The following is a 19,585-nucleotide window of genomic DNA, read 5'->3' on the forward strand; positions in this document are numbered from 1 at the left end:
CTAGCAATTTTCAGACGAAGCTTAACAGCCACAAGCTGTCGATGGCGGACATGAGCATACTGTAGGTCCCTGCACTAATGTAGCAAAGGTCCTCTGCAGTGCCTTGCGACATGTGATGTGAACTTTATACTGTGCAGAGAACGCTCAGAAATAGTAAGATATCTGCATGTTTACTTGTGACTTATCAGGAAGTTCCTTGTGATTAGAGGCACATGCTGATCCTGGTGTTTCTGTTTTTGTGTGTTTTATAATTAGAGGCTCATCATTTAAGTTTTTTTAAGGGATAAGACAAAGCTCTAGACTTTCTCTGCTTTTCGTCGGCAAGTGGATTAAGGAGTACAAATGGCTATCTGGGCTATTTTTAACGCTATCTGGACTTTTTCTCTTTACTCTTATCTGTCTCCACTTTCTTAACATCTTTCCCCATCATGGTCTCTTTTGACTTTCTTCATTTCTTCCCAGAGAGTCGTATGAGTCGGAGGATGCTACGAGTAGTCTGCCGCCTAAAGAGAATGGCACACTAACCACAGGCACACGGAGTCGACCCAATTCCAAAAGCACTTTAGAGGAGAATACCTATGAGGACATAGTAGGTAAGCACACTGCTTTAAAAACAGTAGAGATGACCTTTATGTCACTGGAACTCTCATTGGTTTTCTGTCTGACCTGGGTCACTCTTGAATATAGTTTATAGCTGAAATGATATATTGATTAGTCAATCGACAGAAAATGTATTCATTCATAACAACTTGTTTTGATAATTGATTCATAGTGTAAGTCACTTTTTTTATGGAGAATGACTCTTTCAGGTGTTGGCTTCTCAAATGTGAATATTTGCTGGTTCTCTTAGTGTTATATGATAGTAAACTGAATATCTTTGTGTTTTGGACTTTTGCTTGGACAACTGGGCATTTGAATATATGAACTTCAGCTTTGGGACATTTTTCACTATTTTCTGATATTCTATGGACCAAACAATAATTTGATTAATCAAGAAAATAACCTTTAGATTAATCGATGATGAAAATAATTGCTAGTTGCAGCACTTATGCAGTTTAATGCAACTTATACTTGTGAAATCATGTGATTTTAGACATTGGTTATAAGCGAGACAGTGATACTACATATGTAACTGACAGATGCTTTGCAAAAGTGTAGATGAAGCATTGAAAATGATCTCAGGCGAAACTGCAGCTTTTTTTGCGGTAGGATGACAATTTACAAGTGTTCGTAGGTCATAGGAGTCATGTGCAATTAGTTTGCTGTTATCTAAGCCTATGATTTTCACTAATGGGTTGTATTTTTCATTACTTTGAATCAATTTGCTTTAGAAATCCTATTTATATTACATTAGATAATTATGTTGACATTATCCTGTTTGACTTGACTACAAATTTCAGAGTTTAATATGCAAATTTGTAAATTTTGTTGCTAAGTTTTGATTGTAGTGCATCATCCTTTCACATTGCAACCTTGCAAGCGACATGTTGTGTATCTCACTGTACACAATATCCACTCAAATGTTTTCTGCGATAATGTGTGCATGACGTGCAACCACATTCCTTTCCACTAGCAAATGACCCCAAGCTTTCAGCCCATTCCAATTGCCACTTCCCACAGTGTGATGTGTGTCAGTGTGAGTAAAGTCTCATGATGAAAAGCTTGGATTTCAGATTCAATAAAAAGTTTTCACACTCAAATATTTTTCTTGATAAATGCTCAGTGACCAAATAGAGGCTTAATATCACATTACTTACTTGGTATTTCTACAAGAAGCAGCATTGTTCTGAAATCAGTGATCAGTGTTTTTAATCTAAGGATGTGCAGTCATCTCAGAGAGATTGTAAGGGCATGACTGCTTTTCATGCGAATCCTAACAAAGCCTTCTCTTGTTCATCCAGTTCTGAATGTGGAGTTTTCAGTTTGGTGACGCAATCTTTGCCAATGTTGTTATGTTCCTGGCAAAGACATTGTCTCTGAGTAAGTTTGAAATTGCTCCAGCTATTTGCAACAAAGCGTTCAAGCTGGAGTCCTAATGGAGGAGAACAGTGGTTTCCACTACCACTGTGCAGTGGATTTCAGGTCACATGATCTATGTGAGAAGCAGTCACAGCTGTAAATGAGCCACGTTTTGATCCCTCTGCGCCCCTATTTTAACTAGAATTTGATACAGAGAACCAGAAGTCCCCACACATTTTCCCCAGGACATCTTGGAGACACTTTGATAGGACATTCACTCACACCATTGTGCTTTTTGGCACCTGTGCTTGATGCCAGATGTTTACCTTAAGAGTGCAAGTCGTTTGTAACCCATGCTACAGTGTTAATACAATTGAATGATTGATTGCGATATTAGGGGACTGTTTTAAGTGCTTTTGACTAGTGGAGTTGATAAATGGAGTACCAATGAGTGATCTGTTACCAGGCAGATGAATCACACCCTGTGCTAACACTATGATTCAGCTGTCTGTATCATAGAGTCCCGGTTTCATTCATTCAAAGTCCCATCGTTGTTACCTTCGCTGACGTAGTTTGCTGAAGTGGTGTCTGATCTTACTCTGGTGAATACATCTGGAAGACTATCTGGTACAGGTTGTGAGTGATTCCGATTTGATTTAGGTTACACTTAGACAGACACGCTTGGACCTGTGATTCTTTTATTCTTTGGTGTAAAACAACAACATGTGCATTCTCCTACGCATTTTCTCCAGTGTGGTCACAAGCAGACTCTCTTCATGATGGACGTGATGCATGGTTTGTGGTGCCGCCAAATGTTTTTACAAAACTGTAACTGTATGCACATTTCTGTTTACGGCTCAGTGGTTGAGCACCGGTGCTACTATGCTGTAACTAGTCCACTTTATAGGGTGAGCTGATACTAAAGTTGTTGGGTATAGTTTGTTCTGTGCCTCGCCCTGCCCGGAGAGTGCATTGTGTACACATAAATGTACAATCGCAGTGTAGCAGCCGAGGTGTGTCCACTCCCTGCATAATACTGTGTGTCTGGGGGTGTGCTACAGAGAGATCTGGATGTTTGTAATCAGAGGAGTAGATTAGTACCCTCCAGTACATAAGCAGCTATGCAGACATATCATTTCCCAGCAGGCTCTCATTACAGTATTGCTTCAGTTTAATGGAGTTGCAGCACAGCGTGGGGTCACACTTAGCCCTCTTATTCTGCTCCTCAGCTTTAATGATGCACAGAAAATCACTCCAGTGCGCTAATGTACTGTGCAACACATCATAACGCTCCTAAGATCCCTAGCAGTGTGCATTGTCTGCATATGTGTGCTTAGGTGTGTGTCTTTACCCCAGACAGGTTCAATAATTAACCTAAAAATAGGTAACTGAACAAAGCTCTGCCTGTAGGTTAACTTGGATGTTTTTAAAACACACATTCACTATTTGAGATGCTGAGTTCATCGGGTTTTCCACTAATGTACTCAGGAAGAAGGAACACAGCTACCAAATAGATTTTTTGGTTCTTTCCCTTTCTATTGACAGATAACACTGCTTTTCTTTCTTTTAAAAGTTCCCCTCATGCATTTCGACGCCATCTGGCTCTGTTTTTATTCTTCGCTGTGGTTTCTTCACTTTCTCACAACCTTTTTCAGACCCTGCCAAAAAGCTATTCTCAGAGCACATGTCTGAATAGACATGGACTGTGGTGTTACACAAGTTTTCTCTTTATTGAAGTTGGCCCTCTGCCAGGTGACATCAGTGAGAGCTGTGCAGAACTCTGTAATGTTCACTTTCTTTCCTTTTCTGCTGTCATTTATTCACTGAAGTACATCTACAGAGCAGTAGAAAAGTCTGTGCTTATTGTAACTCCTTGAGGTACAGTGATACAAATATTTTCAATATTAAGTTCTTAAAAGCCATTAACATTCGAGACCTTACCCAGAGTATTAACTGTGGTATTTAAACCTTATTGTTTGTGCCTTATTTGAAATTCCACAATATGTTTAAACTCATGGCACACGGTTAAAGATGTTTTCCTTTTCCATATTCTTGATATTTTACAATTATATACATCAGTAAGAGTTAAGAGAAAAAAAAACATGTATTGCATCAATTATTATTCTAATCATATATTTGAACAATAAAATGTAACTCTTCTAAGTGCAAGTCTAAGAAGAAGATGATGTCTCACATGCCTGGACAGTGACTCACCAGCAGTGTTGTTTCCAGAAGTTTCAGCTGGGCCCACTGGGGCCTGTGGGGCCCAGTGCCAACAGCAACTGTTTTGAAAAAAGGGAGTTCACTTGAGACAGCTTGGAGTGACCTTTGACTTACCTTTCATGACTCATCTTTTTTCAGACTAACCATAGAGAGGCCCTCTTATGCCCCTGATACCTTTTACTGTGCCCTGTTCACCTTTTTTGACCCCACAGTCGGATCTGTCTTGTCCGTCACAAACACCCTTTGTCTACGGGCAGTTGCCAGCTTTATTGCTGACATTGTAGTTGAGCTACACTGAATACTTACTTCATCCCGACAGAGAAGGAGAACCCGTATGAGGATGTTGACCTGAAGCGGAAGAGTTTGGGTCGGAAGTCATGTCTGCTGGAGAGCAACAGATCGTGGACCACCATGGACAGGAAGCTGAACTCTCCACCTCAGGTAAGTCATGAGCCTGTTGGGATCAACAGCACTGATGTGTTTTCCTGTAGTAAACATAACACACATGTTTTCCAGTGGTGACGTGAATCCCCCCCCCTCCCTCCCTGTCAGTGCCTGGACAAGATCTTTTAAAGAATCTCACACCTCATTTGTGGCGCTACAGGATACAGTTTGATATGTTTATACCTGGTGATTCTCCACAGAAAGGCCCGTCTGCACATTTTGCTTCCCCACTTAAACGCAGAAACACTTGTCACCCATGGTTACTGGTGGTAACAACAAGTGTGGTTTATATACTATATTTATTACTCCAGCAAATACTCCTTGAGCAGCTACTTTGTGAGGAATATAACATAAGAACAAATGCTGTATCTGTTTGCAGTGCAGCCAAACAAACAAATTGTTTTACTAAATAATTGGATTTTTTCCATCATACCATGAGAAACTGCAATCGTATTTCAAGCTGAAATAAGATTGTTTACCACACAACAGCCGGGCACAGCAAGGTTTGTTACTTTTCTGCGGAGGTTGAGGTGTAGCCTGTCACCTGCAGCTCTTCATCTAACAGCTCACTGTGGCTGCTTCTTCTTGTTCCATTGCTTCTTGCAATTTTTTAAAACTCATCAGTTTAAAGTGACCATGTCTTGTTTTGGAGGCACATTTTTAAAGAGTTGGTGCTCACAGTGCATTTCCTGTGACTGCTTCACAATAAAAGCCATCCCGTGCTCCCTTGGTTGAATGCTTTTAATGCTTTTCATGCTTTTAATGCTCGGCTTGCTTCGGCAGTAGCTTAATGCAGCTCTGATACAGTGTGAATAGAGTGAGCAGTAAACGGTAAAGAAAGAATCAGTCCTGTAAATCCTTTGTGCTCTAGAAGACAAATTGAATCCAGCGCATGAATGGTGGACCCTGCTACTGACACTATTTCATTTTAAACCTTAATTAATATCTTCATGCACATTTTAAAGGGACAATTCATCCCAAGATCGAAAATACATATTTTTGGAGATATCGGCTATAGAGTTGTCTGCCCTCGCTCGAATATGATGGGACTACATCATAGTCCCATCATATTGCCCAGAGGCACTCGACTTGTGGTGCTCAAAGCAAAAGAATAGCGAAAGTATGTATTTTTGATTTTGAGGTAAACTGTCCCTTTAAGGATTATAACTTAAAGGAAACTATCTTTAATGAATGCACTGGGATATCTATTTATAACAACTGTAAGCATGAATAAATAAATAAATGAATGAATGAATGGATTATAATAACCCTCGCCTTTTCTTTCCTCTCTGACTAGTTGCCTTCCAAACCCAGTAGCCAGTCTCTTCGCCTCCCTGGTCCGAGTGACAGGAAGAGCCACCGCCTGTCACAGTTGTCCAAACGCTACAGCCATGATGAAATGCTGCTTCTCTCACAGCGGGGTGTATCTACGTTACCTTGTGGCCTGCTGACGGATGATAGCCTCTGTAGCACTAGTGATACCCTGGCCTCACACCGGCACTGGAGAATCCCCAAGGTACACACTACCAGATCCTACACAAACACCTGCACTAAGTCCCTGCAGAGCTCTGACTGTGTTCTCTTTCCTTTACTGCTTCACAGACCAGCTTAGGTTTCTGTAGGGACCAAGTCAGAGCAGCTCTGGATCACTTGCAATTCCTCTGTTTGGAAAAGACTATAAAAGAATATAGTGCCTCGATGCGCGTTATTACTGCTTGGGTGTCCCTTGTGGAACTTTTTCTCAAGAACTGGCATTGAAGGTTTTCAATAACCCTTAAAGCACAGTAAAGTATTACCTTTGGCCAGGAACACCCCTCTACTTCTTCTATACTTAGGATCAAAAGAAACAACACTTCAGATCCCCCAACAGAGAATCTCCCCTTTCCTCTGTTTACAGCTGGTCCAGAGGATCAACTCCATTTACTGCACTAAACGTGGGAAGAAGAGGCTGAAGAAGCTGTCCATGTCCAATGTTGAGACTGCATCTCTGAGAGGTAAGGGCTCTCTTTATTCCCTTTATCCACTGGCCAGATAAGTGAGTAAATATTTGCGTCTCAGCCTCCCACGTGGAGTTCTTGCTGTGTCCCTCTCGTAACATAAACACAGGTTTGTGAAATTGCCCTCTGACCCGTAGAAAACCTTCTTGTCTGTCTCATGTCTGCCTCCAGATGACAACAGTGAGAGTGAGAGTGACTCTGATGACAGGTTCAAAGGTGAGTGACCACAGCATTTATTTGCAACAGTTTATATTTAACGAGTGAACCTGTGTGACCGGACAGACCACAGAATTCTAACTGAAACATTTGCCATATGCATGGATTATCAGAAAATAATAAAACATTTATGATATGTTTAGATATTCAATGTTAGGAATCTTTCGGTCGAAGTGAATTACACCCATAAGTACAACATTTAATTTCCTGGCTGGCTGAAGGTTAATACCCGGTGAGCCTTAGATTTACATTTGTTTGCACAGAGAATTTTATGTATTGACGTTTGCTTCCCTCCTTAGCTCACACCCAGAGGTTGTTGAAACTGCAGTCCATCCTTCGACGGGCCCCCAGCTACCGCACGCTGGAGCTGCAGCTCATTGAGTGGCAGGAGAGAGAACTCTTTGAGTATTTTGTGGTTGTTTCTCTGAAAAAGAAACCCAGCAAAAACTCCTACTCCCCAGAGGTCACCTACCAGTTCCCCAAGGTGAAAGCCTGACAGTCCCTTACTTACTCCAGGGACCGGTTTTAAATACACTTGCTGTTGTTCGTTAGTCTGTTCAGGTGACTTCGGAGGACGGAAAAAACGAATGTAACATTTTATTAGCTTAAAATCTATGGCATGGTCTGGGAAAAAGTTAGCCCTCAAGCTGGACAACAGCAGAGCGTAGACACCACATCTAATATGTGTCAGCAGCACAGGCAGCAACATTCAAAACTGTCTTGACAGAGACCATAACAGTTAATATTGTCTTGACAATTGGAGACAATGATGGAGAGGAACTGTTGATTTTCACAAGCAAACGTAATCCAGTTAAGTCATATTTAGACAGTCTGGAAGATATAAATGTTAATGCCATGGATAAAGTGGGCCAGTGTCATCTAGAAATAGTGTTGACAAGAGTTGATTACGTACTGTAGGCTTTCCAGAGTTTTCCCACTCTAAGCTTTTAGTCATAGTCACTACAAAAGTGTGAATGCTGAAAATTTGACGATTATGTTGGACAGTAACCCATGCAATTTTTTTTTTATTTAAATTTAAGTTAAAAACAATATTTCTGTGAGCTTTTCACACTTAATTGTGCAGGTTGTTGACAATTTAAAGCTGTACTGGTAATTAAGATTTACAACATACAGCCTGTGGAGTCTTGAGAGCCTGTTTACATTTAAAAATAACCAGGATTAGTGGCAGGGATGTGTTTTTAGTTGGTCAAAGATACATTTTAAAGTTATTTAAGATTTGGGAGAAGTATATCTCTGCCAGCCAGGCGATATGCTCGCTCTGATACGCTCGCTCTGATACGCTCACTCTGATACGCTCACTCCGATATGCTCACTCCATGGAGATTTTAAATATGTAGTACAAAGTTATCTAAAGGAGAATTAAATAACTGAAACTCCTGTCCTCTCTCTCTTCTCTTCTCCCCTTACAGCTAGAGAGACCCACCAAGCAGATGCGGGAGGCCGAGCAGAGACTCAAAGCCATTCCTCAGTTCTGTTTTCCAGATGCAAAGGACTGGAGTCCTGTGTCTGAGTACACCAGGTATGGCTGAATTATGTTGTACTAGCTGGTCTATTAAAGGGTACTCCTGCCATGTAGAATTGCACTTGCATAAAGTTGTGGGGCTTGTGAGAGAACGATGGGAAAAAAAGATTATTCAAAATCCTGACTCTTAGCCCCTGGAATTAATTAAATAACATTGGATTTCTCCAACATGTCCTCTAAAGCAACTCTGTGGCGTCTTTCGTACAATTGTCTACATGTTAATGTGTCTTTGTGTCAATTCTGCTGTGTATACATTTGTCTTGTGCTACAGTGAGACCTTCTCCTTTATGTTGACTGGAGAGGATGGCAGCAGGAGGTTTGGGTACTGCAGACGCCTGCTGGTAAGCCACCGTCCCCCCTCATCCTCTGCTCCCTGTTCACACCCTGCTGAGCCCTGTTTGTTGACAGACCTTTTTTATGTGAACACGTGAAAGGGTGGTCCTGTGGGGCCATTGATGTGTTACACGACCATCCACTGTGGCAGCAAGAGGTAGAACGTATAAAGCAAAAAAGACAACCCAAAAAGAGAGAAAAAGAAAAACTGTGCTCAGGACAGAATTGGTTGAAAAAAGATAAGTTGCTACAAAAATGCAGGAAAGTGGTTTAATAATAAAAATGTGAATCTGTTATTACAAAGTATTTATTTAAATAATCACATATCTATCTTAAAATGAACATAAAGAAATACAGTAGCTGCATTCAATTCTACTATTATTATTATAACTCTAACTATAATTGCAAACATTCAGTCATAGTCATAAAGTGCACAAAAATGTAATCATTTATGATAAAAAGCTAGTTGGGATTGACTCATTTAATTTAATGAGAGTTTCTCAGGAAATGCAAAACAAAGACAAACCATGAAAAATCTTAACTTTGTCATTGTGAAGCATTTCTCCTTCATAATGAGGCCGCAGAGCGCTTTGATGTTTTTGTTTCTGTTAAGCTTCCCATGTAGCGTGCGGGTAGAGGGTATGATTGTGTGGGATTCTGTGAATGTGGTGGTGATTTTGTTTGCCATTTGGTATTTCTGAGTACGACAGTGTGTATGTTTTCAGAAGTTTACTGGGAGTGTCTTTACCCTTGTGTACGTGTATGTGTATGTGCTGGATGACAGACGGACGTTTCGTGAATAGTTTGACCAGACAAAAATGTTTTAAAACTGGATCTGCTCTGTCGATCTGAGATTCATCTTGATGGAAGCGGATTTTAATGAAGCTAGAGGAAGAGGTGAGCTGCTCTCCTCCAGCAACTTTGTTTCTTTCCTGCTGTCTGACCAGCCGTTGGCAGTGAGCGAGCATTCCTGAGGACTTGAATCAAGCTCCACATAGTTGATTTAATCATCCATTTGGAAAAGCGGAGGAGAAACGAAGAGAAAATTGTATACCTAATATGGACAAGTGGATTGGCGGTTGTTGAGTGCTTGTGTTCATTTGTGTCTGTGTGTTTGAGTGTCTGAGGTCTCGAAGCACATAATGGTCTATGAGTGTACAGAGGAAGGTAGATACCATCAGCAGGAGCAGATAAACCACCTGTGTTTAGGAAGTTGGTATCCACATAAAAGACTTTCACAGCCTAGATTTAAAGACTTCAGCTACAGTATTTAAACAACTTATCTACATATGATATTATCATGTTCTAGAGGTCATGGTTATATTATCATGGTCTGACCCTTTATTCATACAAAATAAATAATAATAATTCCACACATTTGATTAAAAAAAACAACCCTTTCTAACTATTCTGCCCTGGTTCTTTTAGCAATCTTTAAAATTTCACAGATCAAATTCAAATTCAGTTTACTCGTCACAGGGAGAATTATTCAACTTGTGAAAGGAGACTCATAATGTCTTGTGTGGCTCTGGAGGAGCTTTCTAAAGCCGGAAAAATAGCCCTAAAAGAGACCTTAATCTGTCTCTTCAGTCATGCAAGTTGACTACCCCTTTAAAGTGTTTGTAGACAGTTTACAGAACATCTGTGATTGTGTCTCTTCATCAAGTCTATTATCACTAATGTTCAATGAGTCTATTGCCTTCTCTTGCAGCCGACTGGGAAAGGATCTCGCCTTCCAGAGGTGTACTGTGTCATCAGCAGACTGGGCTGTTTTGACTTGTTCTCCACGGTGAGTTCATCCTTTCCTGTGCATGTGACACACACACACGCACACAACCATACACACTTACTGTACTGATATACAGGCAGCTACAGTACGCTGGCTGTGTGTGGTGTTGTAGCTGTGGTTAACCCATCTCACAGCTGAAATAAATGACTTTCAGCAGACCTTCTGCTGAGCGCCTGTTCATTGGTAAACCTTATTTCAGTCTTTCTTTTTTTTTTTACTTCCTGATTTCCCAAAGTAATTGTTTCCTTCACTTTTGTCTCAGTGGTGCTAACACAGAGCAGAGCTGTCACTCTGTTTGACTTTTCCAGGCTTATCTGATTACTTATTAATTCACAGTGAGTAGGTCCAGACTGTTGAAAGAAAGTGGCGGCTATATAACATGAAAATAAGATACTATGGTATATTTCAAAGACGGAGTGCAAATATGCTCTGTTTTCATTGTTTGATAATAATCATACCCAGGCTGTGAAGGCTATACAAAGGCCTGGCAAACATGACAAATATGAAATCTGTATTTAGTAGTTGAGTTAAGCAGATACGTGTGCAAAGTAGATGGATTTTAGCATTTAATTTGTGAAGTGTTTAGAATTACCAGAATTTGTCTAGTTTTGCATCATGTGATATTTTAGGGCATTTAACAGATATGAGAGTGGAAGAGAATTCTGTTCATTTTGAGAACAGTGCAGCTGCAAATGAAAAGAATGTTAATGTTTTCATGGTAAATGGGAAAGAAGACCAGTGTTTGTCTCTTTCACACACACAACTCCCTCTGATATCAGACAGACAGACAGACATACAGACAGACATGAGGAGGACCTTGATTCTCCAATCAACTTTCCAGACAGCAGGCAGCTTGGACCAACAGGCATACTGGGTGGAAATTTCCAGTCACACAGACATGGAAAGAAATTCACTTTTTTTTTTTTTTCAAAGCAGGCAGAAAATAATTACTGAGTTCCACACAATTGCTAGTGCTCAAACGCACAACAATACGTTTCCATTAATTGTCGCCATGGTCAATAATCTTGATGACTGTGTACTTTTTTTGCCATGCTTGGCTATTCATTCAATATGGATAAAAGCCTCGGCTCCTTTTCATATTAACAGATTTCCAGAAAGTGTGTGTATTGATGAAACTGGTTGAAATATGTTGAGGAAACTGTGCTTTGTGTTCCCATGTTCAGATCCTGGATGAGGTGGAACGGCGGCGAGGCGTCTCAGCAGCCCTGGTCTACCCCTTCATGAGGAGTCTGATGGAGTCCCCCTTCCCTGCACCAGGGAAGATTATCAAAGTGAAGACCTTTCTGCCCGGTGCAGGAAATGAGGTCAGAGCTACTACTTTCACTACTTTCATTATGCAGTTGTGTGAAATCTTCTTAGTTAATTAGATTCACAAACTGTGATAACTTAAATTTCACATATTTTGTGATCATTCAGGTCATCGAGCTGAGGCGGCCCACAGACTCCAGACTTGAGCATGTGGACTTTGATAGCCTTTTCAGTTGCCTCAGTGTACGGCAGGTGATACGAGTCTTTGCCTCGCTGCTGCTGGAGCGTCGAGTCATCTTTGTGGCTGATAAACTCAGGTGAGGCTCCGAGCTTGTCTAAGTCCCTCTGCAGTGAGCCTATCATCTCCTCGACATTATTTAAATGAAAGAAAGCTTATCCAAAACTAAGAAATCTATCTTCCAGGAACATTTCACAGACTGCCAGCTTGTGTCCATTTAGACTAATCCTGACTGACGATGACGACAGAATTACAATAACATTTCTACACACACAGACACACAATAGTAGCATAATACTGTGGTTTTGACAGCTTGGGCTGAACAGATACATCATGTGTTGAACGGTTTGATGTCAGGCAACAGGCCAGTCAGTCAGCCAGTTAGGATAACAGAAGTAAAGTGGGTCACACAATGAGTCACTGCCAGAGGAAAAGAGGGTGGGGCTGATAAGATGCGATGGGTCTCTTAGGACTCGGTGTCCCAGTCTGTCCTCTTGTTACAGAGAAGAGATGGGTAGTTTTAGAGCATTGGAGGTGAGAGTGGAGTGGGAGAAGAATTGAGTGGAGAAGTAATCTGTCCCTGTATCAAAGCCCAGTTTAAACAAACATCAGTGGGGGCAGTGACTGTGAGGAGAAGGAATGCACTTCCTGTGTGCGCGACTCTGCCCTCTGTGATCTGTGGCTGGACTGTCACCATTTGACTTATGATGCCACGTTTACTCCCTACGTAAGAGCTACGGCACTTTCTGTGTCCCCGGACAAAATCAGTCTAAATTGCTCATTACTAGAGGTGATAACATCAAGGAGTCATTGGGTGGGAATCAGGTACTAGCTCACGACACAATATTATTTTTATATATTGCCCAAAACAGTGATTGTAAACTTTTAAAGGCAGTTCTGTGATTTTGTGACATGCAATGCAATATCTGTGTACCTGAGGACATAAAAATTGTTCTAGAGGGGTGAAATAACTATTTAAAATAACATGGTTCAGCCATGAAGTACGTCACTCACTGCATTATGAAACTTGCATTTGAAACAAAGTGCATTCTTTCATGGTTTCCAGGCGATGAATCCTAATGACTTTGGTGATCCCCTGACTTTTCTTCAGCACCATGAGGTTGATGTTTATGGTTATGAATGAAATGTCTCAACCACTATTGGATATATTGTAATGAAAAAATGGCACACACATTTGTGTTCCCCTAATAACTAAAAATAATAAAATAAAAGTAATAACTTTGGCAATTTCTTAACTTTTCTCTAGCACCACCATCATCAGGTCGGAATTTCAATTTATAAGCAAATACCTGGTAAGCTGAGGACACTCCCACCATCCAAAGCTGCACTTTTTGTTTAGTACTAATTTGCAAATGTTAGCATGCTAACATACTAAGCTAAATAAACAAATATAATTGTTATAATTTTTTATATAGTTGTCGTGAATGTGCAGTCGTACCTACTGTATATACCATGTGTTTGTGTATGTGAGTATGTGGATTTGAATGTCCAAGTATACATGCAGAGCTCCTGTGTTTTGGTTTCTTTTGGAAACTGTGACGGGGCCTCTCTGCAGCATTAATGACTTGGATGATAAAGGGCTGCTCCCTTTGGGGCTCCGGTACATAATCCATTCCCAAAATAGCTCGCCAGCAGAACATGATGTATGTTTCTTTCCCTTGAAATGTACATCCACTACAAGCAGGAAGCGAGAGGAAAAGCCATGTTTGGCAACAGTTTTCTGTGGGTTCTTCTATCCATCGTTTCTTTGGTGTGTTACATTCCCTTAACTCTTGTAATATTACAACGAAACCTTTTGTTGTTTTTTTCCAGATAGGTTGTTGCCTTGGCATGAAAGTCTGCACAGACAATTTATTTTCCGTCCAATGCCTGTAATAACAAGTCGGATGCCTAATCAGATAAATTCATCATCAGCTATGTCACTCTGTAATTTCTTAACTCGATTGACCTGCAGATGCTAAAAGAGTTCTGTCAGTGCTGCAGACTTATGTAAACAGTCTCTGTCAGTCCTCAGGCTAGAGTTGAGGACAGTTACCAAATTGTATGTGCATGTCTGGATTTATCTCTTGGCATTGCAGCAAATACTTCTACAGTAAAAGTATTGGATTTAAATGACTTTCCCAGATAGGACTCCAATGTTAAAGTGATTGCATCCCACCTACTTTGCTGCATGATAAATTATTATTGTTTTTACCCTCAAATCTTAAGTATGAAATATTTCATTGCATATATGTCCTGGTGCGGTGGGTAGGTGTCTCACATATTGGTTAGGGTAGCATAGAAGAAGAGAAATAAATATCATGAAAGATGAGCAGTCTATGTTTGAGGATGAGTGAGGGGAAGAGTAAAAATGGATGAACAGAAGGGTGCTTGGCTTTCTGCATAGACACTCTGTCTCTCTCTCTCTTTTTTAATTTTTGGAATAGAGACAGCAGTCTGAAAGTGAGTTGGAGGTCTGGAAAACAGCAACATGTTTTGCAGCTGCGGTATTATGATCAACGGTGTCTGCAATTCTCAGACAAGTAGAATTATTGCCACTGCTGCTGGCATTTTTCTAATCAACGAGTAGGCAACATACTCATTTAAGTTAGTGCTCAGTTATTCTCACACTTTATGTAACACGCTCTGCAGAACTGGCACGAATCCAAAACCGCTTTTAACAACATAACCGGTTTCCCATGTGGTATTTAACTCCGAGGTAGAGTGAAATCCACAGACTGTAAACATGTGAAATGTTTCTGTTTTTCAAAGAGTCCAGAAACACTTGGACACTGCCAGCGCCTGACCAGCTGATTTTTGCATCAGTGTCGTTCTCTTGTGAATGTTTACACCCACACATAGACGCTTACATACACATGTAGACACTCATATACACAAACACCTGCACACATTTATCTGCACTCTAGACAGAGCCGATCAAACTCAGACGTTGCTGTGGTTTAAATACGAACATGTATCCACTTTCCCACCGGGAGGCCATTTCTCATTGTTAAATGACTTCTGCTGTTGCCTTCTGTGGAGCTGGAGAGCCGAGACCGAGAGCTGGTGGCTGGAGATCCTTAAAGACAGGAAGTGAGGGAAAACCATTTGGGGACTAAGGGAGCAGAGAACATTCTGCTAGCGGATAAAAATACACCCTGTGCAGCTTGTCATAGGAATCCTTTAGGTCCATATACCCCTGCTGCTTCTCTATATGATTTCTAGGTGTTACTTTGAGCTCGGGAAAAGCTTGAACATCGAAGATTGGTTTTGCGAAGCTTTGCCGAACAGCTGGTGTCTGACAGCTGTGGTTCAGTCTAGTTCTCTTTGTCAGTCTTAGCCATGCTGGACTGGTAGACACAGTGCAGTGCTTTAGTAGGGCCGTGAAGCATGTGGTGATACAGGCTTTTGACTTCCTCCCTCTCTCTTTCTGTCTCGGACACTGAAATTTTCCCTTCTCCTCTGGGCTTCACAGACTAAGCCTCTGGATCCCCTGTTTCCTGGAGTATCTGCCAGTTCAGCCTCACACGCACTAAACCAGGCCTGGCAGACCTATGAGAGCTAATACGTCAGGATTAGCTCCCAAACCTCAACACACAACAGCTCTGCACAGACCTCACCTCTGAGGAACTGATTCTTCTCTCTTTTCCTGAGGGTGGAATCATGAATTGATATGACTTTTAAGTGTCTAATCAAATCAAAATTAATCAAATTTTTTCTTTATGTTTGCGTGGTCTTATTTTCCAGCAATCCACATATGCTGATGCTTAAGAATACATCAAACTCAGCTATGCTCTTTCAGAAGTTTTTGCACTCGGCAAAGTGAATAAAAATGCCATACAAGGCAGACAGGGAATTACTTTTTCCTTCCTATTATTTGTATATGAAGGCACGAAAATAACAAGAGTGTCTAACTCCATGCAGCTGTGTGTGGCTGTACTTAGGCATAGTGGTGCTTTGAGCTAAATGCTAACATCAGCATGCTAACATGCACACAATGACAATGCCATCTTAGTTTCACATTGAAGCATGCTTACATTAACTACGCAGAGTACAGCTGAGGCTGATGGGAATGTCAGGTATTTGGTCAAAAACCAAAGTATTGGACAACGTTTGATGGCCATCCATCCAATAGTTGCCAAAATATTTCAGTCTGGACCAAAGTAATGACCGGGCTGACCAACTGACAGACCAACATGGCTAAAAGCCACCATACAACATAGTCCAATCTGATGTCTAATTAAAATCTTTCCTTCAGGATGTTTAATTTTTTTGTTACTTATTTATTATCCTCACCTATCAAGGAGACCATAGAACATTTTCTCCTTTTGTTACGACCCATGTGTGGTCTCTGAGGGTCTGACATCTTGGTCTGAATGGGAATGTCCCTCTCTCTTTCCAGAGTTGAGTGGCAACCTCTGGTGTAGTGCAGAGTGTTTTCATTGCAAGTTCATCTTCTCCCTAGTGTCTGTGGTTGGGGAATAAGTGTAATTGATCCTTTGTGGTATCAGTGGTGTGTATGGCCACGTGTAGCCTGTGGCGAAGGTTTTCAGAGATCTGTGCCCCATCACTCCCTGTTGGAACTCGTCAAAGCCAGGAGACGAGATCTGTTAGGAATTATCAAGCCCTCCTCAAGCAGATGGAAATCAGACAAAGTAAAGCTGCAAGTGCTTTAATGGTATGAGTGATCTGGAAAAGGCCTAAAAAGACTGAACGATGTAGTTACTTGTAGCCTTTGGGTTTTTGTTGGTGTAATTCTATTTAACCCTGTCAAGAAAACACATTTTAACCTTGGCGATTTGACTCATGGGAAGTTAAGATGAAAAGGCCTTTTGTAGACATATAGCCTGAATGATTGGAGTGGAAAAGTTTGTGGGAGTTTTGTCATTTATCTCAGCACATTGATTAGGGTACTGATCTCTGTATGTTCTCTGTACGCTGAAACTCAGTGTGAATGAGGTCACATAAAAGGGAGTAACCTCTGTTTACTTGGATGTTCTGTCGGCTATTGATGACGGCAACCACGGAAAACAGTCCTCATTAAAAGTGTATATATCTCAAGTGGGGTGTGTGTGCATACCACGTTTGATCCCTGGTCTTGTTCTTGATCCATACTGATTTAGTGCTCCACTATATGTGTGTGTGTCTGTGTGTTTTTGTGTGTATGATTGGACCCACAGTTTATTTTCACTCCCTTTGTGTACATGGACTGGACAGTATGTAGAGGACAGAGGGGAGGAGGGTCAGCCAGTGTCAACAAGCGACGGATCGTGAGAAAGACGGGCTGCTATTTGTGATCTCCATTTTATACCACAGCTGTCGGAGTTAAACCAAAGTGGCGCTTTTTGGTATTACGTCAACAAGCCTCAAGTTTAACTATAGCAACATGTCAGAGTCACGCCAGCCCTGCAGACAGTATAGTAATGTCACAGTTATGCGATTTATTGGGCTCACCATTCTTCATTGTGGTTTGTAGTAGATGGTGTTAAACTCTGAGAGGGAGGAGTGCAATAGATAAATGCAGTAATTTGTCCAGAAACCTGTGAAAGTGTAAGAACTTTGACAATGATGGATTCGTCTGTCCTTCAGATGAGCTGCAGGAAGAACAAAGTGCCAAAGTCAGAGTACATACACTGTGCTGTTTGGCCTCATTTAAAGTAACTCTTTCAAGGAAAAGAGGATCAAGTCATGTAACCAGAGAGATTAGGAATGGAAATACACCATTTTTGCTCTTATAGTTCAGTGGTTTGAACATTTTGAGTGATACTATTTATTTTTTTAACAACTACAGAAGTTCATGACCTCAGTAGGCAGTATTTTTAGGAAAATGTTGTTACCATATAAACCACCACTCCCCTTTCAGTCTGGAAAAAACGTTTTTCATTATCTAGTGAAACATCTGCTCCATTTTGACCGTGTTCAGTTTAAACTGGTGTGGCCTCTGCAGGGTGTTGTTATTGTGAGTGTGAAGGTGATTGATGGCGTGTACCTTTTTTTTTTTTTTTTTTTTGTCTCCCTTCATCAGTACTCTGTCCAGCTGCATGCATGCAGTGGTGGCGCTGCTCTACCCCTTCTCCTGGCAACACACCTTCATCCCCGTGCTGCCGGGCTCCATGTTGGATATTGTCTGCTGTCCCACTCCCTTCCTGGTGGGGCTGCTGTCCAGCTCTATGCCCAAACTCAAGGAGTTGCCTGTGGAAGAGGCGAGTACCTTATCTGCATTTTCTCTGCCTGGCTACCTCTGTGCAGTTTCTTTCCCAGACTTGTACATTTCAGGCCAATGTCTCCAAAATTCTTCAGATGTCCCTGGTTGATGTTCTGTCTCTATCGCTCTGTTCTCTGGTTGAAGCCTGTTCCTTGGAATAGTGGATATTATTGTCTGGGCTGATAAATTACAACAATACAGATTCCGAACAACTTCATTATAAATTGGCTGACTGTTGCTGCGTCTGTTTGACCTCCTCTGCCTCTAGTCTTATTATATCAGGGAACCAGCCAGGTAACATCCAACCAGAGGAAAGGATTCAAAACTGTGGTTACATTTTCGTTCAGCACCATTCAGACCAGAGAAACTGCAAGGTGTATTTAGTGTTGTTGTTGCCACTTGAGGGCAAGTGGAACAAGCTGTAAATATAACTGACATGTTGTCACCTTATGTAGTTGATTTGGAAATGCTCTGTGGAGCTGAGGAGATCTGCAGAGTGGGTGATAATTTTCTGTTCATTTATTTATTTCAGTCAATACATAGTAATGTGATCAGTTAGTCACATAAAGATATTGATTTGTGACGCGTTAATAAACAAAATATGTAGTTCAGCCTAAATTCTAAGATGTGATTCTGTTTTTTAATCTCTATTGGGACCATAAACTAAATATATTTGGGTTTTGGACTGTTGGATCAGGCAATACAAGCCAACAAGGGTTATGGGAATCAACATTTTACAGAACAAACGAGAGTAATTGATGAATGAAAATATTGGTTAGTTGCAGCCCTAATGACACAAATTATCTGTGAAAGAATCTGCTGTATTTATGTTCATCAATCTACTTGTTTACCTGAACTTGATCTATATCAAAAGTCAAGCCATGACTCAGAGCCGCATGAAGTGTTGCTGACCAACACTTCATGCATGGAATATACAGTTATTGTCGGAGATACAACTTTTAAATGAGTTCTAAAGAATGATATGCTCTTCTTTTCCTTTTCTCAGGCTTTAATGGTCGACCTGGGAACTGACCGATTCATTCGACAGGTTAGTCTATTGAAATAAAAAACTGTACTTAAAGTGAGACTATATACATTTTGCTAAACAGTGGCCACTGTGGCAACATAATGCTGATTTCCCTTCATTTCTTGAGTCATTTTGGCAATACCCTCAGTTTGAGGCCTGGGGACCTTTCATGTAATAAAGGCAAAATGCAGGAAAATAAATAAGACAAGATCCCCTTAAGCACAATTGTAATGTGCCCACAAGCTTAAAAAAACATATCCTGGTGAAATACGTATGTGTGTTTAATTCTCAATTTATTTTTGTGATTAAACCACTTAAATGTTAATCTGTACATGTGTAACA

General features: G+C 40.9%; 1 protein-coding gene across 3 annotated transcripts in view; it reads left to right on the plus strand.

Annotated features, from left to right (window-relative positions):
* dennd2b (DENN domain containing 2B) overlaps positions 1 to 19,585 on the plus strand; it is a 43,013-nt gene that overhangs the window by 20,826 nt on the left and 2,602 nt on the right. For all 3 annotated transcript variants that reach the window (XM_031846007.1, XM_031846009.1, XM_031846008.1), the window contains exons 4-16: positions 463 to 593; positions 4,502 to 4,623; positions 5,924 to 6,142; positions 6,524 to 6,620; positions 6,795 to 6,839; positions 7,139 to 7,323; positions 8,270 to 8,379; positions 8,654 to 8,723; positions 10,427 to 10,504; positions 11,689 to 11,829; positions 11,942 to 12,090; positions 18,037 to 18,214; positions 19,223 to 19,264. In XM_031846007.1, coding sequence (XP_031701867.1) covers positions 463 to 593; positions 4,502 to 4,623; positions 5,924 to 6,142; positions 6,524 to 6,620; positions 6,795 to 6,839; positions 7,139 to 7,323; positions 8,270 to 8,379; positions 8,654 to 8,723; positions 10,427 to 10,504; positions 11,689 to 11,829; positions 11,942 to 12,090; positions 18,037 to 18,214; positions 19,223 to 19,264 — 1,567 coding nt within the window. The remainder of the gene's footprint in view (positions 1 to 462; positions 594 to 4,501; positions 4,624 to 5,923; positions 6,143 to 6,523; positions 6,621 to 6,794; positions 6,840 to 7,138; positions 7,324 to 8,269; positions 8,380 to 8,653; positions 8,724 to 10,426; positions 10,505 to 11,688; positions 11,830 to 11,941; positions 12,091 to 18,036; positions 18,215 to 19,222; positions 19,265 to 19,585) is intronic.

Source organism: Anarrhichthys ocellatus, unplaced genomic scaffold, assembly GCF_004355925.1.
Source record: "Anarrhichthys ocellatus isolate YVR2014 unplaced genomic scaffold, GSC_Weel_1.0 scaffold6, whole genome shotgun sequence".
Taxonomy (NCBI): domain Eukaryota; kingdom Metazoa; phylum Chordata; class Actinopteri; order Perciformes; family Anarhichadidae; genus Anarrhichthys; species Anarrhichthys ocellatus.